This window comes from Diuraphis noxia, unplaced genomic scaffold, assembly GCF_037042655.1.
Source record: "Diuraphis noxia isolate RWA-SAM2 unplaced genomic scaffold, SU_Dnox_SAM2 contig0003, whole genome shotgun sequence".
In the NCBI taxonomy this organism is placed as follows: Eukaryota; Metazoa; Arthropoda; class Insecta; order Hemiptera; family Aphididae; genus Diuraphis; species Diuraphis noxia.
In genome coordinates, this window is record NW_028301713.1 from 54,254,877 (window position 1) to 54,272,495 (window position 17,619).

General features: G+C 24.5%; 1 protein-coding gene across 1 annotated transcript in view; it reads left to right on the forward strand.

Annotated features, from left to right (window-relative positions):
* LOC107170719 (eukaryotic translation initiation factor 4 gamma 3-like) overlaps positions 1-17,619 on the forward strand; it is a 29,346-nt gene that overhangs the window by 2,857 nt on the left and 8,870 nt on the right. Inside the window, exons 2-9 of the mRNA XM_089221901.1 lie at positions 5,081-5,218; positions 5,284-5,330; positions 8,187-8,249; positions 9,108-9,179; positions 9,450-9,507; positions 12,365-12,675; positions 12,804-12,905; positions 13,160-13,565. Coding sequence (XP_089078027.1) covers positions 5,081-5,218; positions 5,284-5,330; positions 8,187-8,249; positions 9,108-9,179; positions 9,450-9,507; positions 12,365-12,675; positions 12,804-12,905; positions 13,160-13,565 — 1,197 coding nt within the window. The remainder of the gene's footprint in view (positions 1-5,080; positions 5,219-5,283; positions 5,331-8,186; positions 8,250-9,107; positions 9,180-9,449; positions 9,508-12,364; positions 12,676-12,803; positions 12,906-13,159; positions 13,566-17,619) is intronic.

Sequence of the window (17,619 nt, forward strand, 5' to 3'; positions counted from 1 at the left end):
TTAGTATATATTATTTACTTGATTATTTACTTATGGTTTGGAAACGTTAGGAAGCCACTATACTTCTGTCAGGGTATAGACACTGTGTGTATTGGCGACAACATCTGGTAACTGTGGCCTTGAAGACAGTCTCTAGAAAAGTGTTGCATATATTATCACTTAAATAAATCATTATGATTTAATCATATCATTATCCTCAGACAGAGCAATAAACTAATGTTAATTAACAATATTATAGTTAATTAGGGCCAGTTGTACAGCTAAACTTAAACTTTGATTATGCTTAATCAGCTGATAACCGATATTTAACCAGTCAAATTCGGCCGATTAATATCCGGTTAACTTAAATCGGAGATGGTAGAACTGGCCCTTAGTTTTTAATTCATATCTAAATGAATACTTATTCATTTTACCAAGATTTAATATTAATGTACCTACCTATTTAAAATATAAAAATAAATTTATTATAAATAATAACTCTTATTGTTATGTGCTCGAATGAAACAATATTGTTATAGATTAGAATAAAATACTTGTTTTTAGGAACAAACCCTTTAAAAATATAGTAACAATATATTTTCTTTATTTAACATTCAATAACATTCAATCACAATCGCTAAAGAAAAATGAAAAATAATGTATTACATAAATAAAAATGTATACAATAAGGGCTATATATATATATATATATATATAAGTAGTATTGAAGCTATATTTTGTGGCCCTGAAAAGGATTGTTTAATGCAACCTGAGGAAATAGTCTAGCAAAAGACCTATTGGGTATTGGTCATTGCATTGTTTCAGTTTTTATAATTTTGTAACTATGAGGGATATCTATTGCCAACATTCTATCAGTTTACGGATATGGTACAATCTCCAATACTTCATACTGTAGAGATACAACAACCCGATCAGCTAGTTTTGGTATGTTTTTTTTATAGATCTTGTGTGGAAGGGAAAATTAATGGATTTCCTTGAACCTTTGAGTGAATTATTAAAATTATTATTATTTTGTTATAAGAATTTGCATGGATCTATGACTAAGGGATTTAGATGCCAATATCAGAAAAGATTGAATTGTAGCTGCTATTTTTGTTTTCAATGTTATGATGATAAGAAACAATATTTAAGTGGTGGGAATATTGATTATTTATAATAATAACAAATATAAAATAATCACGCCATATGGTCTTTTATTATCTGCAGCCTATCTTAACATTTTATTGCTGTCATATTAATTATTTGTAGCTTGTTTAATTTTTAGTTAAGTTATAATAGTTTCTTCCATCCTATTTATTGTGAAAAATTTTCAACATTTGTCTGGTGTTTAGTGAGTAAAACAAATTTTTCTTTTAAATACCTATCTGAGAATTTTAAAAATATTACATTAACAAAATACATTTTTATTTATGAAAGCTAAACAAATAAACTATCCAACTGAGAATATATTTTATTTTTAACATAAAAATGTATAGAAATATTAGCTGGGTACCTATCTAATAATATATAAATAGTTTTATACCTAAAAAATGTCTTTAAACATAAAAAATGAACAGTCCCCATTTTTTAAGACTCTTCTAGAAGTCGTCATGGTCGATGAAAGAAATATGATAGTGATAATATAATATTCTAATTTTGTGCTATTCATTTTATAAGTCATTCCCTTACTTATTCCTAGTCTATCACTGACTAAGATATACAGGACTGGAATTGATTGACTGGAGGGGTATAGAGGTATGGCTCTTAAATGTTTCGGTTTGGTACAATGATGTCTGTAAGTTGTAACTGCTACCTGATGTATCATATTACTATTAAATTGATAATTATTATTAGTTTTTATTTATAACTATCCATATTCTATGCAAAAATATAAAATATAAATATGTACCTATTTAAACATTTTAAACTATTTAAAAGCCTAAAGAATTAAGAGTTTAAAATGATATAACATAGATTTTTAATTTTGTAAATAGACATTTCTTTGTATAGCTAACAAATTTGTCAAGCATTGTGAAAACCATGATGTTTTTTTAATGACATACCTATTAATATTTATAATATGTTCAAAATAACTAATAAGATTAACAAGAGATACCTAATTATTGTTAAAATTTTAGTATGAAAAAAATGTTTAATTATTTTAAAGTAACTGATTTTTCTGTACATAGATTGCGCTAGGTAAATACAATGTACCTTTTGAAAACAATATAAAACATTCTAGGGCTACTGATAAGGTCTTCGTTTCCAGTCCTGTATATTATCTTCATTTGTGGCATACATAGATACATTACAATATAACCTAACCTAATATAGTAGATATTTTAAGGTGTGTATTTTATTTTTATTTTTTATAAAAATTTAAGATATTTTTCTTAAAATTATATGTTGCTCATATAGGTACAATTTAAATAATAATTTAGATATAAAAATATAAACTAGGAAAATGCTTGGCTGTACACTAAGTTATGAGTATGCATATCATTGAATATCAACTTTCTATTTACTGTTATGATAGTTAAAATTATTATTTTTTAATTATTGCATATCAATAAGAATCAATTCAGAGCAGTAACTACTGCCTCTGAAAGATGTAACCTTCCTCTATTTCTAAGAATATTTGTTATGTTTAAATAATACCAAAAATATTCCAGATAAAATTAAAAAAATAATGAAAAGTTTTTAAGATATACAAACAATTTATAATTTTAAAATATACATAACTCACTTTAAAATTAAAATATAATAAAAAGCCTACGAGATGCCCTCGATAATAATGTTACCCTTAATTTTTGTAAGAGGTCAATTTACTCTAAATTTTATACTAACGGAGCTATACGTGATCTGCTGAGCATACAATTTACTATGTTATGCATTTGTAAGACGAAGACAATGTATGCGCCGTATGCGGGTGTAGCGTCCTCTTAATCAATATTTACCCGAATATTTATTTCTCCCTGATAAGGTGTATTATATTTCAATTTTATTCATTACACTTACACACTAAAATACGAAGCACAACTGACTTTTTTTTCCTAGTATGCGACTTTTTTTCCGATTACCTATATTTCTCTGTTTTTGATTATACAATTTTATTTACGACAATATACTAATTTGTAGACAGTAACCACAATATTTATTTCAAATATTATAATTTATTTATCAATATATTTTGTCTTCATTTAATTGTTTCGGAAAAACCTAAACTAAAAATATAAATTCTACGTATTTTAAAATTTTTTGTTTAATTGTTTTATGTATCTAAAATCTAACTAAAATATTATAAATAATTATACTATAAAAATATTGAATATTTTTAAACTATTGTATATCTACTACGCTTAGCAACTACCTACCTAATATATTTTATCTATTAATTGAATGTTATAGTCATTACTCATTAACAATCGATTACAAATAGCACACAATAATGTAATAAACTAATAAGTTATAAGTTATAACTAGGGCAAAGGGACTTGTAGCTCAAAATATGCAAGCATTTATGCGCATAAAAACCCCATAATATGCACTTAAAATTTTTTTAAACACATCTAGAAGACTAGATGTCTAGAAACGTTTTATAAATTAATCATAATCGAATAAAAGCCCGCGTGGTGTGCACAAAGTGGTGGTGATGTCGTAGGTATAGTGTACGTTAGATCGTTATCGCTTCTACGAAAAATGTGTGTCAGTGCAAACTCAAAAACCATATTATACTGCTAAAATTAAAAATTAATTAATTTTTATCCAAACATTCTGACAGTGTTGTTTGAAATAAAAATGTCGCAGTGGAAAAAATCGACTTAAGTACAGAAATATGTCTCAAAAAGTATGAAATAGCGTATAAAAGTGTAAATTATGCTTGTATAACCAAAAAAAAAAAATGCAAAATTTGCATTAATATGCACAATAAAATTTAAAAACTAGCTTTGTGAAAGCATGAAATGTATTTGTATCGTACTTTGCTATTTTTGTGACTGCAAAACAAATATCCAAATGCTTCAAGTCTTCTGCCCTAGTTATAACAATAGCAAGATTGCAAAAATAGTTAATAGTACTCGTAATAAAACTACATAAATCGTATACCTAATTTATTAGAATCAAGTGATTCTAAGAACAAACATTTTATTTTTATTTCAAAAAAATTGGATACACTGCTATAATTGTGAGTATTTAAAAAATGATATCACATAATGATATATAGATTTATAGATAAAAATAATAAGCTATTCATATCCCTTAGTGCGTGTTTTTTTTTTTTTAAATTTTTACATATTCATAGGTACCTACTGTTTAGATCGATTTAGATAATAAAAATAAAAATAAATTTTAATTTTTATAACTGTTATTAATAATCTTTGATAATACTTCCAATATTATTGTATGATAATTAAAAGTTTTATTATATTATCATGGTTTAAGAAGCCCTGTTCCACTATTCATGATATTGCCATTGGAACAGGGAGGGTGGGAGAAACAGCTGTTGGCTGTTGCATCATGTGCATAGAATGTTTCTATCTGAAGGTAGTAATGGGTATGCCAGCCTGGCAGCCACGTTTATTTAGATATTTTAAACGCAAATTAATTATGATTGTTTAATATACTATAATCATCAATTTAAGTAAATTATTTTTAATATTTGTACACTTTAATCTCAATCTTCTATAGTATACCATATCATATGTACATGTTTGTATTATTTTTTATTGATATATATTATGAATGGTACGATTAAATTTATTTTAAGAAATAAATTATATTTAATTAGTATTATGCTGTGCAAAAATGAACAATTAATCAAATTTATTGGTTAAAACATAAATCTGCTGTATTTTATTATTATAAAATATCAAAATATTATTTATCAATACTTATTAAATTTGTTAAAATTATTTTTACTTATGATAGTTGATTTTATTTAAGTTCTGTTACTCCTGATAACCTGACAAATATTTGTCAAAATGTGTTTATTTAATATATTTTAAAATTTATTTTTTCGATAAACAAATTTTAAAAATAAAATACAAATTGCTATAATTTCATCAATAAATCTATAATATTATATATATATTCTTTTTTTCAGACCCTAATCAGTATGCCCAGGCTGTTCAAAACCAGGGGTATTTAATTAGTGGTCCACGTAATTCAAGGCATCATGTAAATTCAGCTACACATAACGTTAGTGATATGAAAAATAATCATATGACTAATATGGGCCACAGTAAGTAAAATATATTATATTTAAACTATAAAAAATAATATTTTTGAATTTAATAATTAATTTAGGTCCAATCCAAATAGTGCCTACACAAATTTCTCAAAGACAGCAAACGGTAAGTATATTGATAAAATAATTATGTAGTTCTTATTTAACAATTATTTATTAACCATTACTTTATATAGATTAACATTTTTAATTACTATCATGAAATATGTCTACACAATTGTATATAAGTAGTTAACGAACAATATTAAATTGAAGAAATTAAATAAATATAATAAAAAGTTTTACATGTGTGATATTTATACATTTTATATGTTTAATGTAATCAAATATAAGTTACTTGTGAAGAAGTCATACCCGCATGCATTTCCTTAGTCTTTTAAAAACTTGCAATATAGAAAATTTATTTTCAATAGAACCAATTATGTGTTGTTTGTTTTAATATTATAATAAACATTTTATCAAATTTATGGTAAGAACATTATCTGTGTTTGTTTAAATCTGTTTGTTAGATTTTAATCTGATGTATTAGTTTTGCGATGATGAGTATTTTTTTTCTAAGAGAACGCTATACCTGCATGTGTTTTCCGTATTACAAACATACAACATACCAAAAACTGTTTTACCCAAGATAAAACCACTCGGGCTATAGTCATAACTCAGAAACAAAATTTTTACACGTAAAAAGAAGAACATTTATTGTGCAACATCTTTTTATTTTTTCGAAAGCTCAAATACAAAAAAAAAAATTGTATTGTTTAATAAATCGTTATTTCAAACTTGAATACATTTTTTTGTATTTGTGATATCAAAAAAATAAAACAATGTTGCACAGTAAATGTTCTTCTTTTTATAGTGTGAACATATGTTTCTTAGTTATGACTACAGCCTGATTGGTTCTATCCCGCTTAAAATAGTTGTTGCTATGTTGAGATAACACATGCCGTATAGCATCCTCTCAAGACTTAATAATTGTTCCTAACATCAACTTTTAGCAAAATTTACGGTAGAAAATTGTATCTGTATTGTCTTTGTAGTGGAAGAGAGAACAAAAGCTGATATTTCTCAATAATTGTAGTGATAAAATATACCTACCTATATTAAACATAAAATTTCTATTGCCTTTGTATAAAATATCATTAGTATAATATAATTTTTCTTCAATTGCAATTAGAAATATAATTATATAATACTAGTAATGATAGTATACACTTTTGAAAAAAAAAAAATTATGAAAAAATTATTTGATAATTATTATGTTATTTCACAGAATATTGCTTGTTTTTATTAACTACTGGTATTTATTAGTATATATACCAATAATCTAATACATACCAATTTATCTTAAAATGTTTTCACTAGGTTTATAGTATGATTAAATACCTATTAATTAATTTGAGTTTTTTTTTTTTTTTAAATTTAATTGTGTACAGTATAGTTGATAATAATCACACCAACTCTAATATAAAACGTCCAAATGGGTTTGATGACCATAACCTAACCTATGGTCTCCAACTCTAGGGAAATGCAAAAAAATCAAATACAAATTGTATTCAGGCTTTTCAAAATATCGCACTAAGAAAATTAACGAACTCCCCTCTTATGTTTCTAATCATACCCTTCATGCAGACCTGAAAATCAAGTCTGTAAAAGAAGAAGCAGTCACTTACTACAGCAGATTCCATAATCGGCTTGCATCTCATCCCAATCCTTTAATTAAAGCTCTATCAGCAAATACTATTCTGGGAAATCCTCCAAGGCGTTTAAACGCAACTGTTGTAGAGATATGTTAACTTAATATTTATATATAAAAAAAAAAAAATAAATAAATTCAAATACATATTTATAAATTAATGTATAATCTCAATATTTAAGTGTCATCACTGGGTGGCTGCTTTTATCAAGCCTTTTTATATATTTTATTATTATCTCAGCTAATACTCTTATTGTACCCATGAGGTACAGATTGTGTATATAATAATAAAGAATAATAAAAAAATAATTGTGTATAGTAAATAATTCTAACATAGATAATTAGTTTATCACTAAAAATTTGAAGTTAAAATAAAAGATTTTTTACTGCTCAATAAGGTAGTGACTGACACAAAAAAAAAACTCATGATTGTAAAGCCAATACATTAAACACTCAGAATCTAAAATTGGTTCTACTGAATCAAATCATAATTATTTTACGCTTAAGACACAGAAAAAAAAACATGGAAATGTCTCTTAGTTATAAATGAAAAGATATTTTTATGTATAACTTAGTTATTTAAAGTTTAAATTGCATGAAATAATACAAGTCTTTAAATTAAAAATATATTTATGTTTTATTGACAGTAAGTAGCAGAAGTGTATTTTTTCATTATTTTTCAATTAATATGACTGGGAATATGTGATTGAATATGGGATACCCCTATTTAACATTGGTGTTATGCTAAATAGCTTTATTGTGGTATTTAATGGTGTTAGAAAATTTACTGACCTAATAGCCTGTTTCCCTTAAAAGATTCACCATTCAAACAATGATTAAGCCCTTTGCACAGATTTTTAATAGTTAAAATAAATTAAAATACCCATCAAAAATCCAGTTTAATGTTTGTGCAATAAATGATATTAGTATCATCTAGATAATATTTATCAGTTATAATTCGTAAAATATTAATATATTGGGCTAGTAATTGTCTGAATATGGTAATTAATAGTAATGAGATTATAAAAGTATTATATTTATCTTAATATTAAAATTTGCTTATCCTTTGAATAATTTGTATTTTGATTTAATGTAATAATAAATTCTAATTTTATTGATAATTGACATTTAAAAAAATATATAATTATTTAATCCCATTACTATTTTTGCAAAAGTTCGTACAAAAAAACTATTTGTGTTAGTGTATATGATGTTTAACTTTTTCCAAACTAATTTTTGTTATGTTTATTAATGCTTGCTTTTTGTGCTCAGCTACCCCACCATATAAGACAAAATGCACCGCGTAATTTACCAAGAGGACCCTTCCAATATCAGGTAATTTTCGATGCAAATTACTGAATTATTAAAAATAAATAAAGTTAATTTATAATCTTAATATTTTCCTTCTGTTTAGTAAAATTGTTTGACTTACTCAGTCCCAAGTCTATATAATTAAATAAACCTTTTTAATTTTGGTTATCTTTTGATATATTAAAAATGTAGCTAGAACATTAGCCATTAGCTAAAACATCTTATTACATATATTAGAAAACAATAAATCCACTTTAAATATTAATTCTAGTATTAAATTTGATTATAAGTCTTGAATCTGAGTTAGGAGGCATAAGTATTTGGTGTTACCAATTGTAAATTTTTTATATTTTGTTCAAACAAGTTAAAATATTTTTTAAACAAATATGGTAATGAATATATGATAATATCAATATTTTATATATTTTAATTCAATGTTTAATATTATTCCTTAGCTTATAGCTATTAACGTTAAAAATGATTTTACTTAACATATGCTTTATTAATCATTTAGTTGTATTATACTTAATAACGACACTGATAGTTTTTATACTAACATGATTTTAAAAAGATATTATTTCCGTAGTTATTTTTTTAACTAAATTTGTATTCATTTTGGTGTTGGAATTAGAGATTATATATTTATTAATTTATTAATCTCTTTTAAATATTGATCAACATGAATTGATTCTAATTTATGTTAATCAATTATAATAACTATCATAACTTAGTTGTATACAATTTTTATTTTTTATTTTTGTTAAAATTATGTTAAAATTATGCAAAACATCAATGAATTATTAATTTAATAATTACTAATTAGAATGGCTCAACATTTGGCAGAATGAAATTATTATTAATGTTGAAACATTATTTTTATAGCTATATTTGCAAAGCAATGTGGCTTACCAAGGAACCAGTAATCCAGCTTATTATCAATTTCCTCCACAGCAGGTATTTAATTTATGGTATAGTTTTTTTAAATATTTATAATTTGAAACATATTATATTTAGTATGATTTATTTAAATCTGCTGATATAATAAAAAAATTAAAAAAATTAACTTATTTTTGCTATGCTTGAATTTTTCTAACTTTATTTACAATATTTAATATTGATCATTTTTAAATCACAAAAAACATAATTTCTTTTGATTAAGTTTCTAATTTAATCATTTTTTACCAAATGTTTGTTGTAATAATTAAATATTATATTTTCTTTTAGGCTTCACAGACAGCCTTATTAATGCCATATGTAAACTACTCTTCTGCCAGTCAACAAGGTATTTACAATCTATTTATACTATTTCCTATTACATAATTTTTATTTTGATACTTATTATTTATTAAATTTAATTCTGTGTTCAGCTAAAATTTATTTATTATATTTTAATATTGTGCATTATTGTAGGTGTTATTACTACAAAAATATAGGTTTTTATTCGTAAATAACCTAATATTATATATATTTTATTTTTAATGAATCAAACATTTTGATCTTTTTTTTTATTAATTGCATTTCATATGAATTTTATTTTAATGAAGTCAAAATACAAAGTTTAGTTTAAATTTTTAAAACATTTAGGGATTCGAACAGCAAATATTGTATAGTTTATTCTATAGTCTTATGCACCTATTCGTTGAGACTGTCATTATAATGGATGTAATGAATTTAAATTGTTGTATATAATAAAAAATAATTCTGAGTAGATATTTTATTATATAGTTATATTAAGATTAGTAAATACTTTATTAGTAATGAGATGACATGTTGTCTCTATTTCTTAGAAAATTGTATTAATTAACAACTGATATATTCATTGCTTTGGTCAGACTCCTTAGTATTGTATTTCATTCATATTTTAGATTCTGAGCGGAGCGATGAATGTATTGATTTTACCATGATGTGTGTTTTTTTTTTTTTTTTTTTTGTGTCTGTCATCACGTTTTGGGGCAGTAAAAGTGCTTCGATTTTTGACTCCAGTACCTCGTTCGATCAGAAAGTGAATCTAGTTGGTACTTTGAGGGGTCAAAAGTAAAAAATTCTTAATACTTTTCTAAATAATTGAGAAAAACAAACTAAAAATTAAGGGAAAAACGGGAAATTTTACGCACACTCATTTTTCGACAAAATCGATTTTGGTTTTTGATGTAACTTTAAAACAAATGACCATAGATACATGAAATTTTCACCTAATGTTTATATAAGTATATTCTATCCACCATGCAATTTTCAAAAAATTTCTACTTAAGTTGAACTATTCATAGGCATTTCAAATTTTCGATCATTATTAGTTTTTTTTAAATTAATATCGATAAAAATTTATTTGTTAGGCAGAAAAGCTTGAAAATTTAATACAAGGCTCTTAACATATTGTTACAATAGCAGTTGAAAAATAAAAGAAATTCAAAGTCACTATTTTTTTTTATAAGCATTCAAAGTTTGAATTTTGACAAAATACGTAAATATCACGAAAATTCACAAATTATTTTAAGCTAGAAATTCATAAAAAATTTTTTTTTTAAATCTAAGATTTAAAAATTTAATACAAGATTCCTTACAAGTTTTTCAATCTTTATCACAAATAAAAATTCCACCTGAAATTCAAATTAAATTTTTATGAGCATTTGAAATTTAAATTTTTACAACATCGGATTTTCACTTTTAGCGATTTCCTTATTTTGGTGTAACTCTAAAACAAATTACCACAGATACTTGAAATTTTGACTGAATGTTTATATAGGCGTGTTATATATTTGATAAAATTTTCAAAATATTTAGATTTGTTTTGAGCTGTTTACTGACATTTTAATTTTTCAACTTTATTAGTTTTTTTTTCTATAAATATCGATAAAAATTTATTTGTTCGGTAGAAAAGCTTGAAAATTTAATACAAGGCTTCTAACACATTGTAACAATAGAAGTTAAAAAATATTAAAAATTTGTAGGCACAATTTTTTTTTATAAGCATTTAAAGTTCAAATTTTGACTAAATACGTAAAAATTACGGCAATGTTCAAATTATCTTAGATAGAAATTCATAAAAGTTTTTCTTTTTAATTCTAAGATTTGAAAATTTAATACAAGTCTCCTAACATATTTTTACAATAGAAGTTGAAAAATAAAAGAAATACATAGTCACAATTTTTTTTTATAAGCATTCAAAGTTTGAATTTTTACAACATATTACGTAAAAATCACGAAAATTCGTAAATTATTTTATGCTAGAAATTCATAAAAAATTTTCCTTTTATATTTAAGATTTGAAAATTTAATACAAGGCTCATTATATATTTTTACAATAGCAATTGAAAAATAAAAGAAATATATAGTCACAATTTTTTTTTATAAGCATTTAAAGTTCAAATTTTGACTAAATACGTAAAAATTACGGCAATATTCAAATTATCTTAGATAGAAATTCATAAAAGTTTTCCTTTTTAATTCTAAGATTTGAAAATTTAATACAAGACTCCTAACATATTTTTACAATAGCAGTTGCAAAATAAAAGGAATACATAGTCACAATTTTTTTTTTAAGCATTTAAAGTTTGAGTTTTGACAACATATTATGTAAAAATCACGAAAATACAGAAATTATTTTAAGCTAGAAATTCATAAAAAATTTTCTTTTTATATCTAAGATTTGAAAATTTAATACAAGGCTCATAATATATTTTTACAATAAAAATTGAAAAATAAAAGAAATGCGTAGCCACAATTTTTTTTTTACAAGCATTCAAAGTTTGAATTTTGACAACATATGTAAAAATCACGAAAATTCGCAAATTATTTCAAACTAGAAATTCATAAAAAATTTTCTTTTTAAAACTAAGATTTGAAAATTTTTAATAATCTATAATATATCCTAGAAAGATAAACCGTCTTCGCTCAGAATCGTTTTTCGTATACAATGATATAATATCATTGGATTCAAATTTAATTCCATCCATTACAGTAACCCACTTGTAACCTACTGTACAGCAGAGCGACATACACGACTTACCCGCTTTTTTTTTAGAGTTACTATTATTAGGATTATTAACTTCTTTATAGACATTTTTTTTTTCTAGCAATTGTTATTGTAGTACTGTTAAATTTTCAATTTCTATAGTTTTGTTTGGTGTTTCAACTTTCAGCTATGTTTTTTCCTCACCTCACAAGACCAATACCGATGACTAATCTACCACAGGGGCCACAGAATCCTCCTGTAGCTAATATGAGTAATGCTCAAAATTCCCATGGACAATCTCTCATTGTGCAGTCTCAACCAATGGATATGGCCTCTAATACACAACCTTTACAACAAGTATCACAACAACCATCAACTACTCCAATGCAAATTACTGAAGCTTCTTCTCGACCTGCACGGAAAAAAAATGTTATTAAAATAATTGATCCTGATACAGGCTGTGAAGTTGACTTATTTAATTCATTACAAGGGCCACCAGTAAGATCATTTTAAAATTTATTAATTGTATACATTTTATTAAAATACATATCTACAGTTGTATTTTCTAGTAGCTAGATAAAATTTCATAAATTTATTAAGTGTGAACACCTGGTTTATTTTAATAGAGTGCTGATGAATTGGAAAAGATGAAAGTTCAAAGCCAATTCCAAAGTCAAGTACAAAGTGCTGTTAAAAAAGATGACACTAAATTATCTGATAATAATATGGTAATCTTTTTAATATATTTTATCAACAACTATGAATTGCATAAGTCTTGTTACTTTTTTTCTCTTTATGGTTCATGATCATGGCTTAATGTTCGGTTATGTTCCATGATTATTTATTATAAATTAATTAAATTTCACCTTGTCTTGCCTCTGTTGGTTAATTTTTTCTAATTCAACTAGGTACTTAATTATTTCCGCAAATTAACTTAAATATTAAATTTAGTATTGAAAGACATTTTAATTATGTATTTTAGAATAATGAAGGAGGAGAAAAAGTTCGAAATGAATTCCAATCACAAGTCAAAAAATTGGCAAGTGAAAGCACTTCAGTACCCTCAAAAGCCATAGATATTGACACTCAGGTTTCTGAAGAAGTTGTTAATCAAGTTGAAGAAATAAGTGTTGATTCTGTTAATACAGAAGAAGTGCCTATTGCTATAAATAATTCAATTGATATTGATATTGGTAGTGTTACTATTAACACTGAAGATACCACTTTAGTTGTTAATGAAAGTGAAATAGAAACAACACCAACAAATTTATTACCAAGTTCTACTATTACTCCTCCTGAAATACAGATACAAAATGCTGATGTAACTAATGTTTCAGAGGATCCTATTCTTTTAAAAAAGACTACAGATGAAGAAACTGTTAAATCAGGTAATAAATTAATATTTAATATATCTTATTGATTATTGCTAGTAGGTATGACTGATTTACTTAAAACTTCAAATGGCTATAACTTAGGAACTAATTTTAACTGCCAAATTCAAATTTCACCTACATTTTTGGCGCTTTAACAAATTACCATAAAAGGAGTGTGGTAATGTAGATAAGTTATATAAACACTTGCTTAGAATAGATAGCATATATTTTCGTTTGCACTCCAAATTTGGGGAGATATTATTTTAGAATAAATAATTATTATTAAAAAATGTATTAATAATTTAAATTCCTATATGTTATGTTTTATGGCTTCCAACTTCTTTTAATCAAAAAATATTTTTCGCCTATAACATTTTACAATCGTGTTTATTATTAAATTGTATTTATTTGGGCTTTAAATACCATGTAGCCATGTAGGGCACCAATTCACTTTTAGATTAAACATGTTAACCAAATTTCCATAATTTTAACCTAAATGTATGTAGAAATCGATTGTAGACCTTCAACTAAGTATGTATTTTAGCTTCACCTATATTTTTGATAATATGGTTTATAGAAATGTTAGTTCACTTGAAAATTAAAAAGTGATTGATTCCTTTTAAATATTGGTTACGATACCATTACTTTGTTTATATTGAGTTTTGCGGTGTGGGGCAAAGTCAAAAGTCGAGAATATAGTGCACATATATTTTTTTATGATTAATAAGGAAATGATTACCAAAATAACAAGTGAAGATGTCCCTTCCCCTCCTCAACTGTGGCTCCCATTCTGAAGATTACTTTGATTTTGTCGTATATTAATACTTGAACAATTACCAATTAAAGAAATGCTTTAATATGCCATCAATTATTTGTTATTTTTTTGAAAGTTCATATAATAAACCTTCAATGAAAGAGAAATTACACTTATTATCATCGTGCTTTCAAAAGAATTTAAGAACAAAAGTTAGGTAAAAAAAAAATCTTGCGAAAAAAGTCCTGTTTTTTTATTACATATATATTATATTTATTTATAAGTTAATTATTTGTTTATATACACAATATTATACTTATATAATATAATATATCGAATAGAAGAGGTGGGATTTGAGAGTAAAAAAGATATAGGGAATGATGAAACATTTCATTTTTAAGTTAGCAAATCATATTATAACTCCTTTAGTCTCATATAGTAATATATGTATATATATCTTCTTTAGTATCATATATTTAGTGCATATTATACTTAATACAAAACATTAGCATTTAATTTATTATTATATTGACAAAAAATTATAATGTCATATATTGTTATATTTTTATTTTTATTGTACCTATAATATTGATTTAAGTTGAAAAATGTATACTTTCAAATAACTATATAAGGGTGTCCTGTGAGGATATAGCCATTAGCCGTAGAAGGGGACTTGCCGTCCGGATAAATATCAGTTTTTCGCTGTTTTATTTATAAACTATAAAAATTATCAAAAATCATGAGATTAATGAAAATAAAATATTAAAAGGGTCAACATTTTCAGCAAAATAAGCTCTATAAAATAGGTGTCTTTATTTTTTTTCCAAAAAATTTAATAAAATACATATAGCCTTGTCTATGTGAGTCTAATAACCATACTTATGATATATTTATGATCTTAGGAAATATTACAATGAGTAAATCCTCGCTGGATGCCCTGTATAATAAATAAATCAGACGTTTATGACCTAGGACTTTTTTTGAGGGACTTTTAGGTAGAATCCCCTTTCCGATAATCAATATGTTCTCTTGTTTTTTCAATAATGTAACCACTTCTGACATTCAGGGGGTTAAAATTTGGTGAATTTTAATAGATAATGTATTAATTATAACTCGTATGGTGGTATTACAGCCTGACTGTATTATGAGTTTGTAACTACAACTAGTACATCTTATTATCTTCCATTATATCGATATATAACTAATATTACCTAACTGGAAATCTCAATTTTCTTATAAATAGATACCTACCAATCATTGATTTTGCATCGTTTGCGCAATATTCCGTAAAACAACCTATACTACAAGGCTACAAAGATAAATTATTTTAAAACGTACATGATATCAATGGTAGTCAGAAAAAAAAGCCAGGGAAAAAAGCCATGGGAAAAAAAAGTCAAATTTCAATAATTAAATATACCTATAACAATTAAAATTAAAGTATTAAATTGGTATTATTTAAAAATTGTTTACACATTGGTCAAATATATAAAAAATAATTATAATTACATATACAAAAAAAATAATATTTAAAGTATTTTTCAAAATTGTTAAACAATGGTCATATTGTACACATACATATATATATATATATATATATATATATATAGATATAATTATTAATACATAGGTTATATATGTTAATTAATTTACAATTTTTAGCACAGTTGATCATACTGTATTGACCTTATTCATATATAAAAATAAAATTGTTAATATACGTTGAATAAAAATAATATAATATTTTGTGGATATTATCTTGAAATAAATTAATTTATATATATTTTTAATTTAAACTTTATGTTTAATAAATTCAATACATTCATTGCTGTTTAGAATCTAAAATATATTTATTACTATGAATAATAAATAATAACATACAACCTGTGTATTAATAATTATATATATATAATATGACCAATAATGTGTAAAAAAATTTTAAATAATACCTTATTTAATACTTTAATTTTAATGGTTATACATTTAATTATTGTAATTTGTCTTTTTTTCCTACATTCGATATCAATATGTGTAGTACTTAATCTTTGTCGAAATGAAATTCGTTTCAAATATAAACATTCTCGTCTTATAATTATTATATAAATGGCCATCTTAAGTCCAAATTGAATTAGACTCACTTTAAATAATTATGGTAAATATAGTTAAATAATATTATATTTTAGAAACAATTCATTGATAATTGGTTAGGTTTATATAGTATTAAAATAGTTTATGTAGTTTATAATTGTATTATAATTAACCGATGTACCATGATAAAATAGGTACTATAGATATTAAAACAGGGCAGTCAATGTTTAAATGCTTGCGACTAATGCAGTAATGCGACATACTAGTTAAAATGATGAACGTTGGTTGCCTATTTATGAAATCCTGAGGCGTAGTCGACCTCAAAAATTCTAATAGAAAATACATACAGACAGACGTTTATCTCCGTTTATAATATTTTCGATTACGTTTAGATAATTTAACAACCTTGGTATGGTATTGGTTGGCAATTTATTTCTTATTTATGTTAGGATCAGAGATGATTAGGTGCTTGCGTAATTAAAATCAAAGCCGAAAACGTCTTAAGTAAACTGAACGCCATACGAGTTTTCGTTGGATAAAATATGTCCTGCATTTTAACCACAATTAATGATATAGTATAAATAGGTAAAATTGTTAAGTATTGTTTTTTGTCAAATATTAATAGTATAATATTCTAATGACAAATACTGTTGGTTTGCGCGCAAATATTATTTACTCCACATAACCTCTACGTTGTTATTTATACAGGAACGCATGATAGGCTTCAATACTTCAATAGCCTATCCATCTCTTTATTATCTAATATCTATGGTCCATGATCTATTTTATGTTAAGTATTTGCTTTCTTGTCATTATATATAATATGTACATATTATATAATCTGTGTTATAACCATGATTAAAGGTTGAATAGTTTTCAGATTCATTTTTATAAATTTCGATGTGTATTGTACAATGGTTACACTGATTTATCATGCATTTAATTTTTCTTCGAATTGGAAGTGGTTGGTATTACTGTCCGGTATCAACTGTTTGTAAAATGCAGAGGTCGTTTGTTGCCTTTCAAATTGTTTTATTATTTTTCATACCATTGACTATTGAGTACGCACGTGTTTTATTTCTTACAACTTCGTTTTTATAAAAGTGTTAATATACAGTATCAATCAGGAGAATGTCATATTAGGTATTTGGAATTAATATGAAGGGACCTATTAGTGAGTACTTATTAATTTTCATTTTAAAAAGCTCTATGATTGTTTCTCAAAAA